Source organism: Accipiter gentilis, chromosome 1, assembly GCF_929443795.1.
Source record: "Accipiter gentilis chromosome 1, bAccGen1.1, whole genome shotgun sequence".
Classification (NCBI taxonomy): Eukaryota; Metazoa; Chordata; class Aves; order Accipitriformes; family Accipitridae; genus Astur; species Astur gentilis.
In genome coordinates, this window is record NC_064880.1 from 1,027,429 (window position 1) to 1,041,254 (window position 13,826).

At 57.9% G+C, this 13,826-nt stretch overlaps 1 protein-coding gene across 1 annotated transcript in view; it reads right to left on the minus strand.

Annotated features, from left to right (window-relative positions):
- The window catches only part of AJAP1 (adherens junctions associated protein 1), a 41,799-nt gene that overhangs the window by 10,846 nt on the left and 17,127 nt on the right, over positions 1–13,826 (minus strand). Inside the window, exons 2-3 of the mRNA XM_049801728.1 lie at positions 12,460–13,130; positions 1,878–1,965 (exon numbers count right to left, since the gene is read on the minus strand). Coding sequence (XP_049657685.1) covers positions 1,878–1,965; positions 12,460–13,130 — 759 coding nt within the window. The remainder of the gene's footprint in view (positions 1–1,877; positions 1,966–12,459; positions 13,131–13,826) is intronic.

The window sequence follows — 13,826 nt, forward strand, 5'->3', positions numbered from 1 at the left end:
GGGCTCCCCCGGGAGCGGTGCCGGCCATGCCAGCAGCATCTGCGAGCAGCGGGGCACAGCCTGCTCTGCACCAGCTGATGCAACCGAAAGAGACAGCCACTAAAATAACCGTCAACTCCATCACGGCACGTTTGCAGAAGGAGTAACGACAAGAAGGACGCCAGCGTGGCACGCGGCCATCACTCACCCGTCCTGCCCGAGGGGGACAAGCGCCAGCCTAAGGGACGGGGGTCGGGACTGCGTCCCGTTTGGGGCCAGGGACTGAGCGTGTGATTTGGGTCAGCTCTGCCACGGAGCTCACAGCTAGCGTGCGGCCGGGCCTCACCTGTGCGAGCAGCGCCGGAGGTAGCCTAAAAACTGCGTCAAAACCCAAAGCGGTTTGGCAAATGTTAGAACTGAGCAAACTCATCGGGGTGCTGCTTTCCTGCCTGGGGCACGTCTGACTGCTGACCGCGCTCGCCTGCAGGTATCCTCCGGGGATTTCCCAACTTCACTTACTGTAAACAATTTCTATGCTACACTGATCACTGTATTCTTTTTTTTTTTTTTCCCTTTTTGGCTTCAGCATTAGGTTACTCGAGCCGTTCTGGCAAGCTGCGGTCAGCCGGATCAATGATATGGACTGCTCATGACCACTACTAGAGAAAAATCCCAGAAGTGTTTTATAAAGTATTTCCCAGGCTCTTTCACCGAAATACTGCTATGATTAGGGATGTTTGGTAAAGTAACTCCTGTCTGAGATACAAACTGGAGCATCACTGGCTGCACTCCCAACACCTCCCCGCAGGCCCGCTCCCAGCAAAGCAAACTCGTCTGCGGGGCGAGCGACTCGGCGCTTTCGGCCAGCCGCAATGCTTCGCTACAGCTCTGCCGAGATGAAAATGCCTCCGGAGCCCTGCAAATAGGTTTTCCTCTAATCCCGGGGAGCGAGCAAGCTTCTTCATCAACCGGGTTTTCTAATTTCCTCCTGCGTGCAGGAATCGATTTGCTGCAGCGCCTTGGGAGAGCTTGGGCGGGCAGGAGCCGGCCAGGCTGGAGGAGACTGCTGGAGGAGAGAACCGCCGCCGCCGAGCGCAGCAGCACCGTACGGCGGCTCTCGCACCGGCCCAGAGCCGCAGCCATATCCCTACACCACCGATGCTGACCTCAAAGTAGGCCAGTTTCCCTGGGAAAATAGGTAAAGCCACGAGCGCCTGAAGCGAAAAGCTAACCTATTTTGCCATACGCCCAGCCGTGCTGAGAGAATAAACGGGAGCAAATTAAGCTGGAGGAGCGCACGAGCGCTCCGGGGGATGGGGCACGCTTCAAACCAGCAGCATTTGAGGGGCTCCGAAGGTGCCCTTCAGTCCCTGGAGTCGGAGGGAAGGTCAGAAAACGCGATTGTTGCTTGCTGAGCCAAGCCAGCGGTCTAAGGAGCAGCAGCAAAGCTGCTTAAGCGAGGCGGCAGAGGAGATGCCACCTAGCGCAGGGCAGGTCCTGGCACCCTTGCGGGGACACCGGCCACGGCCAAACGCACGACTTTGACCTCACTGGGTGGCATCACATTGCAGTGACTCGCTCCCAGGGCAGCGATGCGCACGCATCCCACGTGGGACTCGGCCGCCCGCCCTTGGCCACGTGCCGGTCCCCAAAGCCGCCCACGCCACGCGGTGAGAGGCACGGGAGCCGCAGGGGCACGACGAAGCCAGCTGCTTCGACCTCCTCTGGAGGTTTCGGTATTAAAACAACCAGCTCTCTCCCGCGATGCCTTTCAGAAGCCATCCTGGCAGACGCCACGGGCTTCGGCGCTCACGGCTGGAAAGGCATCCCCCGTCCCCACCCTGTCCCCATTCCCGCGCCACCTCCCCACGCCAAACAGACCCAGGAGAGTACCTTACCAATTTTTTAAGACAAGAGTTGTTATCAGAGCAGCTATGACCATGATGAGGGACACGGTAATAGTGATTATCTGATGAACCGCCAGACCTGCAGAGAAAAGAAAGGAGAGAGAGTGGGGACAGGAGCCAAGGGGGATCCCGGGCAAAGCCCCCTGCAGCACACAGACCCCCCCGCCGCCTCCTCCCAAGCCCTTCTCCAGCGCGGGGCTGTACGCAGCCCCCGGCAGCGGCGACGCAATCCTCTCTCCTGCCTTACATAAAATAATCTTTAAGCCAGGCTTCTCATTTCCTATCCTCTCAAGTATGTTCCTTGTCAGCCCGAATTAGGCACGAAGAACGGAAGAGATGTGAAGACGTATCCCCTCCGGGACGGAAAGGGAAACTTGAGCGCAGCCTTGCAGTGGGTGCAGGATTAACCAGAGATAATAATTACTGCACTAACTGCTGCTCACTTAGAAGGTCGGATGGGCTCATTTTCTCCTAATTCACCTTACACAGGGTATAATTTTGGCTCGTGTATCATTCCTAATGAGCAGTTTGGAAACAAAAGCATCTCAATGTACAGTATGTTTGTGATTTTGTGCTGCTTTACAGTTGCAATTTCATAATGAAATGATTTTCCTGGCTGCAGCCCAAGGATGTGCTATTTTTCACAAACAGATGTTGCAACTCCTGATGGATGAGATTTTTAATAAATAAGTAAGTGTTAGTATGACAGGAAAACAAGCAGTTATATATATATACATACACACACACACACACATATATATATATACGTGCATCTGGGCAATACATGCATAGCGCTCCCAGCTCGTGCGTGTGCACGTGGAGAGGAAATCGCTGCTTCTTCCCACACAAGAGCGCACGGGTTCCAGTGCCGACAGCCGTACACACGCACACCCCTTCCCCGGCAAAAGCGGCTCTGAAGGCGGAAAACCCTCCCGGGAGAGACAGGTCGGGGGCGGCGTGCCCCCGCTGCAACCCGGAGTGCCGCTCTCCACGGGAGCATCCCCCCCTGGCTCCCACGGGAACACCGCCCAGGGCTCTCCCACTCTCCTGAGCAGCGGATTTGGGGCCACGCCGCAGCTCCCCTGCTTTCGGCACAGCGCACTGCGCTCTCGCGGCAGGCTTGTGTGAGACTGAGCAGTAGCCCAAACACCGGGCTGGGTAATTAGGCCAGATGAGATTTATCAGTGGTATTTTAAACCATGGCTCATGCTTGCTGCTCTGCTGCCTTCTCTTGAAGGACAAAAGTTTTGACTCCCTTGAAATTCGTTATCTCGACTCCCCCTGCTCATTCCCGCTCTCCGGGGGTTTCGGGTCCCTGCCTGTGCACCCACGCTGCTGACAGCACTCATCAAGGGAGAAAAGGAAAAGCTGCTTGAGTTTAGCCTGACTCCCGGGGCAAAGCTGCCACCTCCCAAGGCACGCAGGTGTTGGATGCCTCCCCAGCCCACGCACCTCCAAAGAACCGCTAATCGCCCAGGAACACGATGGAAAATGCATCTGGCCTGGGGAAGAGCAGGAAAAAGCCGTGCAAGGCTGCCGAGACCCATGGCGATGCCCAAGGCGAGATGGAAACTCCTCAGCGTGGGTGCACGAAGAGTTACACTCACCTTTCGAAGGCCAGCTCCAGCACGCAGCGCAGCAGCTTCCCAGTTTTCGGGAGCACAAGCGCACATCACGCCTCGACCTCCCCGGGCTTTCGGTAGCCCTGCCCACGGGCGCATGTGCCTCAGCACCGCGCCTCACCACCTGAGCATCCTTGCTCAGGATCCACCATCATCTCGCCCTCGTTGGTGCTCCTGTGCTGCCCAGGCTGCAGGACCCAGGCTTCACTGCTGGCGGCCTCAGGAAGGAGGCGTGGATCCCCGCTCGGTATGCGGAGACCCATAAAATCCCCGATTTTGAGCAATGAGGCCAGCCAGCGGCGACACCTTTTTAGCGCTGCGGACTTTGCTGCCAGGATGCATCCTGGGCATAAATCAAATGCTCAGAGAAATGTGAGTCTTGACAGTTTAATATAATAAAACCAAGGTCACCTTCGGCGAGTCTGATTCACTACAACACGCCCAGTGCCAAGCACCAGGGTAGCAATCGCTTGCGGGAAAGGCTTTGCTCCCAGCCCCGGAGCTGGCGTGCCGGCAGGGCGGGCAGCAGCCAGCGACCGACAGCAGGCTGCCGGCGAGGGAGCTGCTCGGCAAGGACGGGTGCGAAGGGGATGGGCGCGATGGGCTGGCACCCACCCTGGCGACCACAAAGCTCTGGCATCTGGCAGAGCAAAAGCACGCACCTCCAGAATAAAAGCGGCAGGGTTTCTAGAAGGAAGCATGCACCCGGCATCTTCGAGCGCTTATTCCACTTTGCCGGCAGATATGCTATGGAGGACACCTGGGAGAAGAGCTGGAGGGAAGAGCAGGGACCCCGACTGGTTTTAAGGATGGGACGTGGTCCGGAGCGGGAGGCGGCAGTGGACGTCAGCCACGCCACGGACATTGCAGGCAAAGGGGTTTTCTTAGAAGCAGGACCAAGGAGAAATGACTTCCCAAAGGCCAACGCTTCCGAATTGCTGGCTCTTTGCATCCTGGCACGGTCCCAGCGTCGGGCCGGCAGAAGGCAAGAGCCCACCCAAACACAGGGAGGTGCAGAATGCTGCAGACCCCAGGTACTTTGGGGTTCTTCCTCTGCTCCCCAGGGCTCCCCGGGGAGCCATCGGACAGACAGCCGGGACAGCTGCTCGCCAGCCCCCGCGCCCTGGCAAAGCCGAGAGCAGCGGGATGGGATGCGTCAGGCTTATTTTTCTCCCTCGACTCAAGCACCTATTTTGCAAATGACCCATTTCCTTCATTTACTCCCAATTACACTTCAATTGGTTCAAACGCGCTGTGACAAGGCTGTGACAAGGCTCCTCCGGAGAACGGCTGGCACGAGCAGCTGCCAGAACAAAGAGCGGGTCAGGGGAAGCAAACGCGAGGGCTGGGGACGAGGAGGGTGGGAGAACCCGGCACCCACCTCCTCCGCACCACCTCCAGCTCCGGAGGGGTCTGATGCCGGGGAGCAGCCGTTGGGCTTCGTGCCCTTGAGGCTTCAAGAACCCATTCGTGGCTCTGCAGGCTGGGGGGGGGGGGGGGGGGTGGGTGGGTGGGGCTCCGGACCGAGGGCAAACACCCGCGGGGACAGCCAGGACAGGCAGGATCGCTCGGGAGATGCCGAGCCCGGAGCTGCGTGTGCTGGCGGACTCGTCCTCCCCCCGGCTGGGGAGATCGGCCAACTCCCACGAGCGATGGGGGAGCCAGAGACACGTTGTTTGCCCCTCGGCTGCTCCGGCTTTTGTTTCCCGCGGGAATTCAGAGGGAAAACACCACAGGGCTTCCCACCTCCCACCGGCACCCCACCGGCTGAAGGCAAGGCGCAGAGAAAGACTGCCGGCCCCACGCTTCGGATATTCCTGGAGGACGGTCGCGATGGGAGCCGTGTCCCGACGGAATCAAGAAGCGCAGTCGGCAGCTCCCAGCTCACGCCCGCGCGCGCCGGGTCAGGAGCGACACCCGCCCCGGCAGCAGCCCGGCGCAGCCAGCCCGGCCGCATCCTTCACGGCATCCAATCTTGGAGCAGCTCCCAGTGGGACACTGCCGAAAAAGATAAAAGGAACGACTCTAAAAATAAAATAAAAACAGCCCAGTGCCCGATTCCTTTGAAAACAGAAGCAGCGTCGAAAACGAGATCTTCTGCAAAGATGGGAGCCGAGGCAGAGGCGGCAGGGACATGGGAGAACCTAACGATGCAATTAATCCTCGCACTTACGTAATGGGAAAGGCGCAGGCAGAACAGATTGCAGGTGGCTGAGCACTGGGGAGGATGGCGGCTCTTCGGAGCAGGACACATGGATTTTAAGAAGGGCTGGATAATTTTAGACTCCATCACATACATAAGTTGCCATATGTACCAGCATAGAAGAAAGTTCCTTTGCATCGCATATTAATTCTGCACCAGAGCCTGGGGGGATTTCAAGGGGATGGGAGATGTTGTTCCTGGCAGCCTTAACCACGGCAGTGATGGAAAGAGGGAAAGGGACCTGATGGGTACGGGGGATGATTCCCTGGGAAGCCCTGCAGCCACACGCGCTGCCGTAAGGACTAATAGGTCTTTGTCCTTACTTCACAAATGCATCAAATCCTTTCCTCCGGGCCTTCGAAGAAATGTACGGAACCGTACAGAGCAAAACCGAACAGAAATATCAAATCTAGAGGAGAAGGAGTTAATGGATGGGGCATCCTGGGAGAGGGGAACACCCCGTCAGGGACACACACCACTCGGGGAGCGAGGCGAGGTGAAAGAGAGACTCTGGCTGCGAAGAGCAAAGCATTATTTTAAACATGGCCCTAGGAACCCTATCTGTCTGGAGGAAAAGGACCTGGAGGATAAAATCAATAGCTCATAAAGCCAAATTACCTCCTCCTCCAGTGTGGGAAGCCTCCTGACACGCGTGTAACTCACAGTGAAAACCCGTGCCCCCAAAACGCGGGGCAGGCTGTGGGAAAGAACCTGGAAGCAGGCATTACGGTGGCTCGGTTTGGTTTGCCCATCTCCGTGGCCAACGTTTCAAATGGCAAAGCTACAGAACCCACCGGCCACTTAATTACATGGTAATCACCGGCGAAGAAACAAGCTGCGGGAAGGGCAGAGGCTGGCGCGCGGGATCGGGTTGGGACGCCCGGCGAGCTGCTGCCCCATCCAGCACCGGCCACGGCAGCTGTAAATGCCTCATCTCTGCGAGGGGACTGCGAGCGGCTCCCTCTTACAAGGCTTTTACTAGGCAATTTGACGCAGTGACCATTTAACTCGAGGGTAATTACAGGAGAAGTATTTAATGGAATTGAAAGTGTGTCCAAACCCCCGCACTTCTGCTAGTGCAGCAGAATTTAATGTGTCGCCTGCCAGGAGGGAAAGCTCTTCAAAGGCGCTCTTTGAACCCTTGGAAATGCTGAAATATTGCTGGGTTTTTCCACTCGCGCGCCATCCGAGCGCGCTCCGCTCTCGCCGGGGACTTCTCGTCCCCTCGGCGGTGGGAGACCCGGCCTCAGCGTCCCCGGGGGCAGCAGCCCCGGCCACGGCCGCTCGGGCAGCAGCCGTGCGTCAACCTGCAAAACGCAACTCCAAATTCCCCAGGTCCAGGGAAAAACCCAATCTTCTCAAAGCAAGCAAATGCCAGGGCTTTTTTTGTATGTTATTTTAAAGACCATGTATTTGCCACTGAGATGAAAGCGCTGAGTTTTGGCCTTTCTGGCCACCTTTTGAAACGGCTCCCGGACAGCTCTGCATCAACAGAATTAATTCCATGAGAAAATCCATTTGAGACTAATGTCTTGCTACTGCAGAAGTGCGCAATGGCAGTGAACAGGAGATATAAGCTCTTAATTAAAAACAAAGAGAACCTCTATCCCCTAAGGCCTTTATTTCAACAGCTCTGGTTAGGGAGACCATATTCTTCATTCTCCCAATAAAAACAGCTACGAGCCGCAACTCTTTGAAGACCCTCGTCAAGGCCTCTAAGCTGCATAAAATTAAAAAAGGCAAAAACAGCTCCGTTTCATTTTGCAGACCATAATCTTGAGTTACCGTTAGTGGTAGCAAAACAACAGATGCTCCAAATACCTGCTACACCCCAGCCAGGAGGGCTGCAACGAAGCACCTAAGCCCCTTCCCGCACGCGTGCCACGTGGATTGCTTCCTTGCCCCTTTCTCCCCGCTCTGCCTCAGCCTTCCCGCAACTCCCGGTGTGAGTCGAAACGCCAAAAGAGGGTAAATCTCCTAAATCAGCCAAGGCTGGGTCTGCTGGCATGGGGTGAGAAGCAGGGAGGGCCCGGAGTTGCAGGGATGAGCCGGGGAGGCAAGTGCTTGATTGCAGCAGGATCTGCCTCTCCCTCCTGCTCCTCAATCAAGGCATCGGGTCTGGCAGGGGAGAGGCCATCCCAATGGGCTCCCAGGAACGAGCATTAAAACGGAACTGGCTCCTGGGAGCAGCTGAAGAGCTTACAGAGAGGGAAACGATGAAAACACAGATGGAATCGGTGCCGTGGCAATCATTCCCGGCCAAAATAACCTTCCAAGCAATTTCCACGGTGAGCATCACAGCCCACTCAGAAGCCAACAACCGGTGCCATCGCCACCGCCGCTGCCCTGCCCCGCGTTCGGCGCGGCACTGCATTGGGCAGCCGGCCTTTGGATGTGGGGATATCGGTGCTAGGGGCTGCCTGAGGAGGGGCTCTTTCCCCAGCAGGGTCTTCTCACAGGGCTCAGCATCCCATCCTCATCCCTGCCATGAGACGCCTTCCTCTGTTCTTGCAAACCCTGGGTGCCGGGACGCTCCTGAGCATCGCAGAGAGGCTGGGGAAAACTGGCTGGACTCAATAGACAGTACAGCTTCCCCAGCCATCTGATTCCCGAAAGCTTCATCTGGCCCATAAAACCGCTTTTGGACAGAAAAATTCAATCAGGAGCGTTGTGTGGCTGCTCTGCAGCAATCACAGCCACAAACAGCCTTTCCCAGGGGGGATCAGTCAGACTTTGCAGTTAACACGAACCCTACTGCCATTTAATAGCTTGTAAGAAAAATAATTTACAAAAAAACACAAGGGTTAGATACGGAGGAGAAGATAAGGCAGGGGTCGTCTTAGAAAACCTTGATCCGGTGCAAAACCAGCTCATCTGCTGCCTGACCCACTGCACTGGGAAACCACCTTGGGTCTGCTCCTCTTAACACCCCTCTTGCCTTCAACGCAGAGTTTGGGCAGGCAAAGCCCCCTGGTTTTCCACCTGGCAAATCAGGGCGATCAGCCCCGAAACCCGGCCCAGCGAGCATTAGTCATCCTGAAGTGAAAATGCAGCTCTTCAGCAAAAAAACCCACCAAGGTTCCTGGAAACCTCTTGGTATTTTGGGTTGGACTGATGAAAGGAGGAGAATATCCTCTTGCTGCTGCTGCTGCGAAATATTCTTGCCAAGAACAAAGATCCTAGAGGCTTATGCTAAAGACACTGGGACTTATCTGCTCAGGTGTTACAGCAAATATCACCGAGCAATAAATACTTCTGAGAGCAGCAGAGGAGAGTTTCTGGCTCGTTTCGACACACGTGGGTGAAGGCACACACGCACGCCCGACATCTGCTAATCCCGGGGAGAAAGACAGTCCCTTCTCCCTCGCCAGAGAGAGCTCAGCTTACGGCCACGCTCATTTCTCGCTTCAGCCATCATCCTCTGTCCTTAAGGAAAACCGCAGCTGACGCACAGCCTCACGAAGGATCCTTCGGGAACCTCCTGGGAAAGGTGACCGGAGGGTGCTGGCCCAGGAGATGCCGTCCAGCCCCCTCGCCTCCTCTCCGGCCCCCGGCTGCGATGGCTCCCCACGCCTGTGCACGGTGGATCAAAGAGGCGGCTGCATCCCCACCGCCCAGGGTCTTCTTTTAAACACATTTTATCTTTAATTAATTCCTTTGAAGCCTTTTGCCTCCGCTATCTCCTTGCATCCAGCGCCCCCTCTCCTGCACCCTCTTTTTGAAGGCAGGGTCATCTCCCAGCAGGGAAGCGAATGCCTTTTTTATTATTATTATTATTGTTCATTCCCAATAAGCTCCCCGGCCAGCGGCAGGGAGGGAGCAGAGGGCAGGCTGGGGCACGCCATGAGCTCGGCTCCGGCTGCCGGCGCGGCGGATGCCCACGCCAGCGCCCACACCAGCGCCCACGCAGCCCCGCATCTCCACCCGGGAGCACCCCCAGGCGGCAAACCCGTCCCCCACATCTGGGCCAGCCTTGGGGGGGGTGCCCCTTAGCACCGGCTCCTTCACCAGCACACCGCTCGCAGAGCACGATGCCAAACTCGTTGCGTACCGGCGATCAAATCGCCATTAAGAGCGGCAGACGGCACATAAAGTCTTCTGCCTTATAAAGCACTTAAAGGTTTAATTAAAGACGGCTTTATTCTAATAATACTGAAAGGAGAGCCTCAGACAACCCAGCGAGCGCAATTCATGCCTTCGCTCTGACAGTCTCTGATTCATTCTTCTCTTTTCTTCTTTTTTTTTTTTGGCTGAGCCCACAGTACAGGAGGATGCTCTGCCTTGGCAGAGAAGCCCAGCCCGCACGGAGAGCGACCGCGCGGCCGCCCCGGCAAAAGCTCCAAACAGCCCTTGCCTCTCGCAGCACGCCGGAATTTTAATTATTTCTCTCTTTCCGTGCTCCACCGTAAAACGATCACGACAGCCCCCGAAAAAGGAAGAGCAATTTTGAGAAGCATAAGCATAAACTACGCCTGGGTGAACATATTGCGTCCCCATCTGACTGCCATCAGCACTCTGCCAGGCGCCGAGCAGGCAGAGGTGGCACCGGGACAAGCACACCTGAGCTGTGGGTTGCCCAAAACAGCCCCCTGCACGGCGGCACCCCCCAAACCAGAGCGGCGCGCACCAGCCTCTCCGTTCTTTCCAGACATTGCAAGTAATCGCTCGTCTGCCTTCTCTCCTACCTACAGGCGGAATATTTGCTATTCCAGGGGAATTTTTTTAAGCTTGTTTTTGCTGCTAGTGAGTCACGGAAATGTTGTTGCTGGCTTTTTTCTCTTTTTTTTCTCTTTTTCAGCAAGGGGGAGTGGGGCGACAGGAAGACCTAACTGAGCAGGATTTGCTTTCATTGCTCGTCTAAGTGAATGCTGCTGCCTTCCCACCCCACGCGTGCCCCAGGGACCCCCCACGGTCCCCCAGCAGCAAGTCCCTTTCCAGCAACGCAGAAAGGGAAGCAAGGACACGGCGCGGGAGGGACACGGCGGGGAATGCAGCACCTTCGTTAGCACGACGGCAGCACCCGATCCGAAGGCAGTGGGGGTCCCCTCGGCTGCGGGAGCCCTGGGGTGGCTCTGCCAGCTCCCAGGGTGGCCCCAGCTCCCTTGGGTGCTGCAAGCAGGACCACCCCGACCCCCAGGGCTGCTGCCAGAGAGAGCTGAAGGACCGCAAGCTGCGGGAGCAGCATCCCTCCCCGTCACCCACCCCCCTCGGGCTCCTATCACGACGTGTGGCGCCTTACAGGACGGCAGGATGGGGATTTGCAATGCTCGCTGAGGCAAATAAAAAGTACTGACGAGTTACCTAATCCTAATTTGTAGCCATATGTTTTTCCCAGCAGAGAACAAACACTTCCAGCCGCTAAACCTTATATAACAAAGAGGAGCAGAGCTTGAAAAATGCACAGCCTTGCACAAACCGGTGACGGCACGGCCGGGGCTCCGAGACGGCGCTGGCCGCTCGCTCCCAAAACGCTGGTCCCGAGGCGCGGCAGGGGCTCAGTGCTCCTCGCCGGGGCTCTCCTGGGTGCTCAGCCCCAGCGGTGGAAGGAAGAGCAGATCCGGAGCTCGGGCGCTTTTCAATTTAGGGTGAACAGGCTGAGATCAAAAAGGTCCTTTAGCCCCGGGAAGGAATTTATCGTATTCACCGCTCGGCAAAAAGAAGTTAATTAGCAAAAACTCCGATCCCGCCAAAAGCCCCTAATGAGAGCTAAGAGCCGGCAGATTAAAGCAGCCGGTCCCCCGGGAGGCTGCCGGGGACACGGAGGCTCGGGGCTGCGGTTTTCTGCCGATCTGCCGGCCAGGGAGGGCAGCGGCAGCAGCACACCGGCGGGCAGGCGGCAGCACCGGTGGCTCGTCCTTGCCTAAACAAGGTGGCCGACTCGCTCACTTGAGTCGGAAAGCACCGGCACGTGCCAGGAGCCGTCCTCCCACGTGCTGCAAACGAAGCCAGCGGACGGGCTGCCGCAGCCGGCCAACGACGAGCCCACCGGACGATGCCACCGAGGCCAGAGGCACCAGCAATGACAGGTCCGGGGAAATAAGGCTGAAGATCTCATCACGCAGCGAGCAGCTCACGCCAGCAGTCGTTATCGACAGCCCCTTGCTAATTTATCCAGCCGATTCCGGCGTATTTTTTTTTTTAAAAGGTGTGTAGGTTGGGAGTTTTTCACTGCTATAAATAACTCCTCTAAGTCAGGAACACCACTGTGGTTGGCTTGTCTCTTTCTGCCAAGCAGAGCAGGCTAGATAAATTAACTGGGATTGAGATTAGGCCATAAAATTCTTTTTTGATTCGACTAGAAAATCACTGTAGGCTAAAAGCAGTCGATGCACAGTGAATAAATTCTGTAAACTATACAACGGTATCCCACAGCTTAATACTGGCAATAACAAATATAATTTGAAATAAATGGGAAGCAGCTTTCCCATCCATGTCCACACAGCAGACAGCGCTGGGGGAACGCGCTGCCGTGCCCAAGCACGGCGCTGAACACGATTACGGGAGATGGGCTGTGGATGGATACTGCTAATGGGAAAAACACAGCAAGCTGCTGAAAAACGCCTCGGATAAAAGCGATGAATCAGAGCTGCCACTTCCCTCCTGAGCGCTCCTGTTTAACATCACACACTTATTTCCATCCCGGGCACTGCTGCCACGGGGAAACTCGTGCCGCAGTGACCCCTCTGCTCCAGGCTCCCCCCCCCAGCCCTCCCAATTCACCTGCCACCGCCACCCCGGCAGACCCTACCTGTGCTGTCTCCCAGCCCGCGGGGCAGGCGAGCATCCTTGCCGCCGCTGCTGCTGTGGCCGGCGGCCGGCTCGGTGGTGCTGGTGCGGCCAGGGCTGCTGCGGGGCGCATCCCCGCCAGGCGCGGGAGCCGGGGTGCTGGGGGGCGCGCGGGGCGGCGTGACGGCTGCGGTAGCGGCGGCGGCAGTGGTGGTGGTGGCAGCGGCGGTGGTGGCGGCGGTGGTGGCGGCGGCGAAGGCGCCGGGCAGCGTGCTGCTCTCCAGGGAGTCCTCCTCGCCCGTGGGGCCCCAAACGATGACCTCGGGCGGCGCCGTGGTCCGTCCGTCCCGCGGGGCGAAGCCGCGGCCGCGCAGGTGCCGCCGGCCCCTCCGGGAACGTGGCCAGCGTGGGGGGTGGCCGGTGGGCAGCGGGGCGGCGGGGGGCGGCCGGCGGGAGCGGGGTCTCTGTGGGGGGGTTACAGGGGAGCAGGTCCAGGGGGGGCCGGGACGTCGCAGGTCCTCCCCGCTCCCCGCTCCCCACAGCGAGCCGCGGGACAGTCTGTGCCGGAGTGTCGGCCGTGGCGAGAGCCTCCCGCCGGCGCCACTGGCTGGGGGCTGGCAACTGGCGAGGTCCATGGCTAGGTGGAACATGGCTATTAAAATCCAAGCATGGCTTCCGAGCGGGCAACCTGACCTGTGGACAGACAGCGACAGCGTTAGATAGGCAAGGGAATGACCGCACACTCCCTCCCGGCACGGCGCGCCCCGGCTCCCCAAGCCCAGCCACCCGAAATGGCCCTCGGCATCGCGGGAAGCGATGCCGTTGTCCTCCCGCCGCGCTCCAGCCCGCGTCCCCGGAAACAGCACGGCAGGGTGCCCTGCACCCCGTCCCCACCCTCCTCCCACCGCGAAACCCACCACCGCCACCAAGGCAGATCAAGGACCCCCATCTGAAACCGCAACTTTGCTGCTTTTCGGCGGATCTGTGAAGGGTATGAACGACTCGAGGATGGGTTTTACCACCAAACGCTCCGAGGAAGCGGCTAGCGTCTGCATTGCCCAAACTCAGCCCTTTTAGATGAAATACCCAAAGCAGATGGCACAAGCGGAGTGCCAGCAGCCAGAGCCTTCGCTCTGCCTGACCCCTGCTCCCCAGCTTTCCAACCCAAGGTGCAAGGAGCAAGCCCACAGAGGACTGCGGTATTAACCCCTCAACGAGCTGAAGCAGAAGAGTCCGTAGACTCTTGCGTTTGCTCGTGTAACCCATCTCCTACTGAGGAGGTCGCAGCAGGAGCGTCCCCTCCCGAGGAGCACAGTACCCAGTGCTGAATGCGACCCCGCGGCACAGGGACTCGCCGGCCACCGCACCAGGCATCTCCACAGCAGAGCC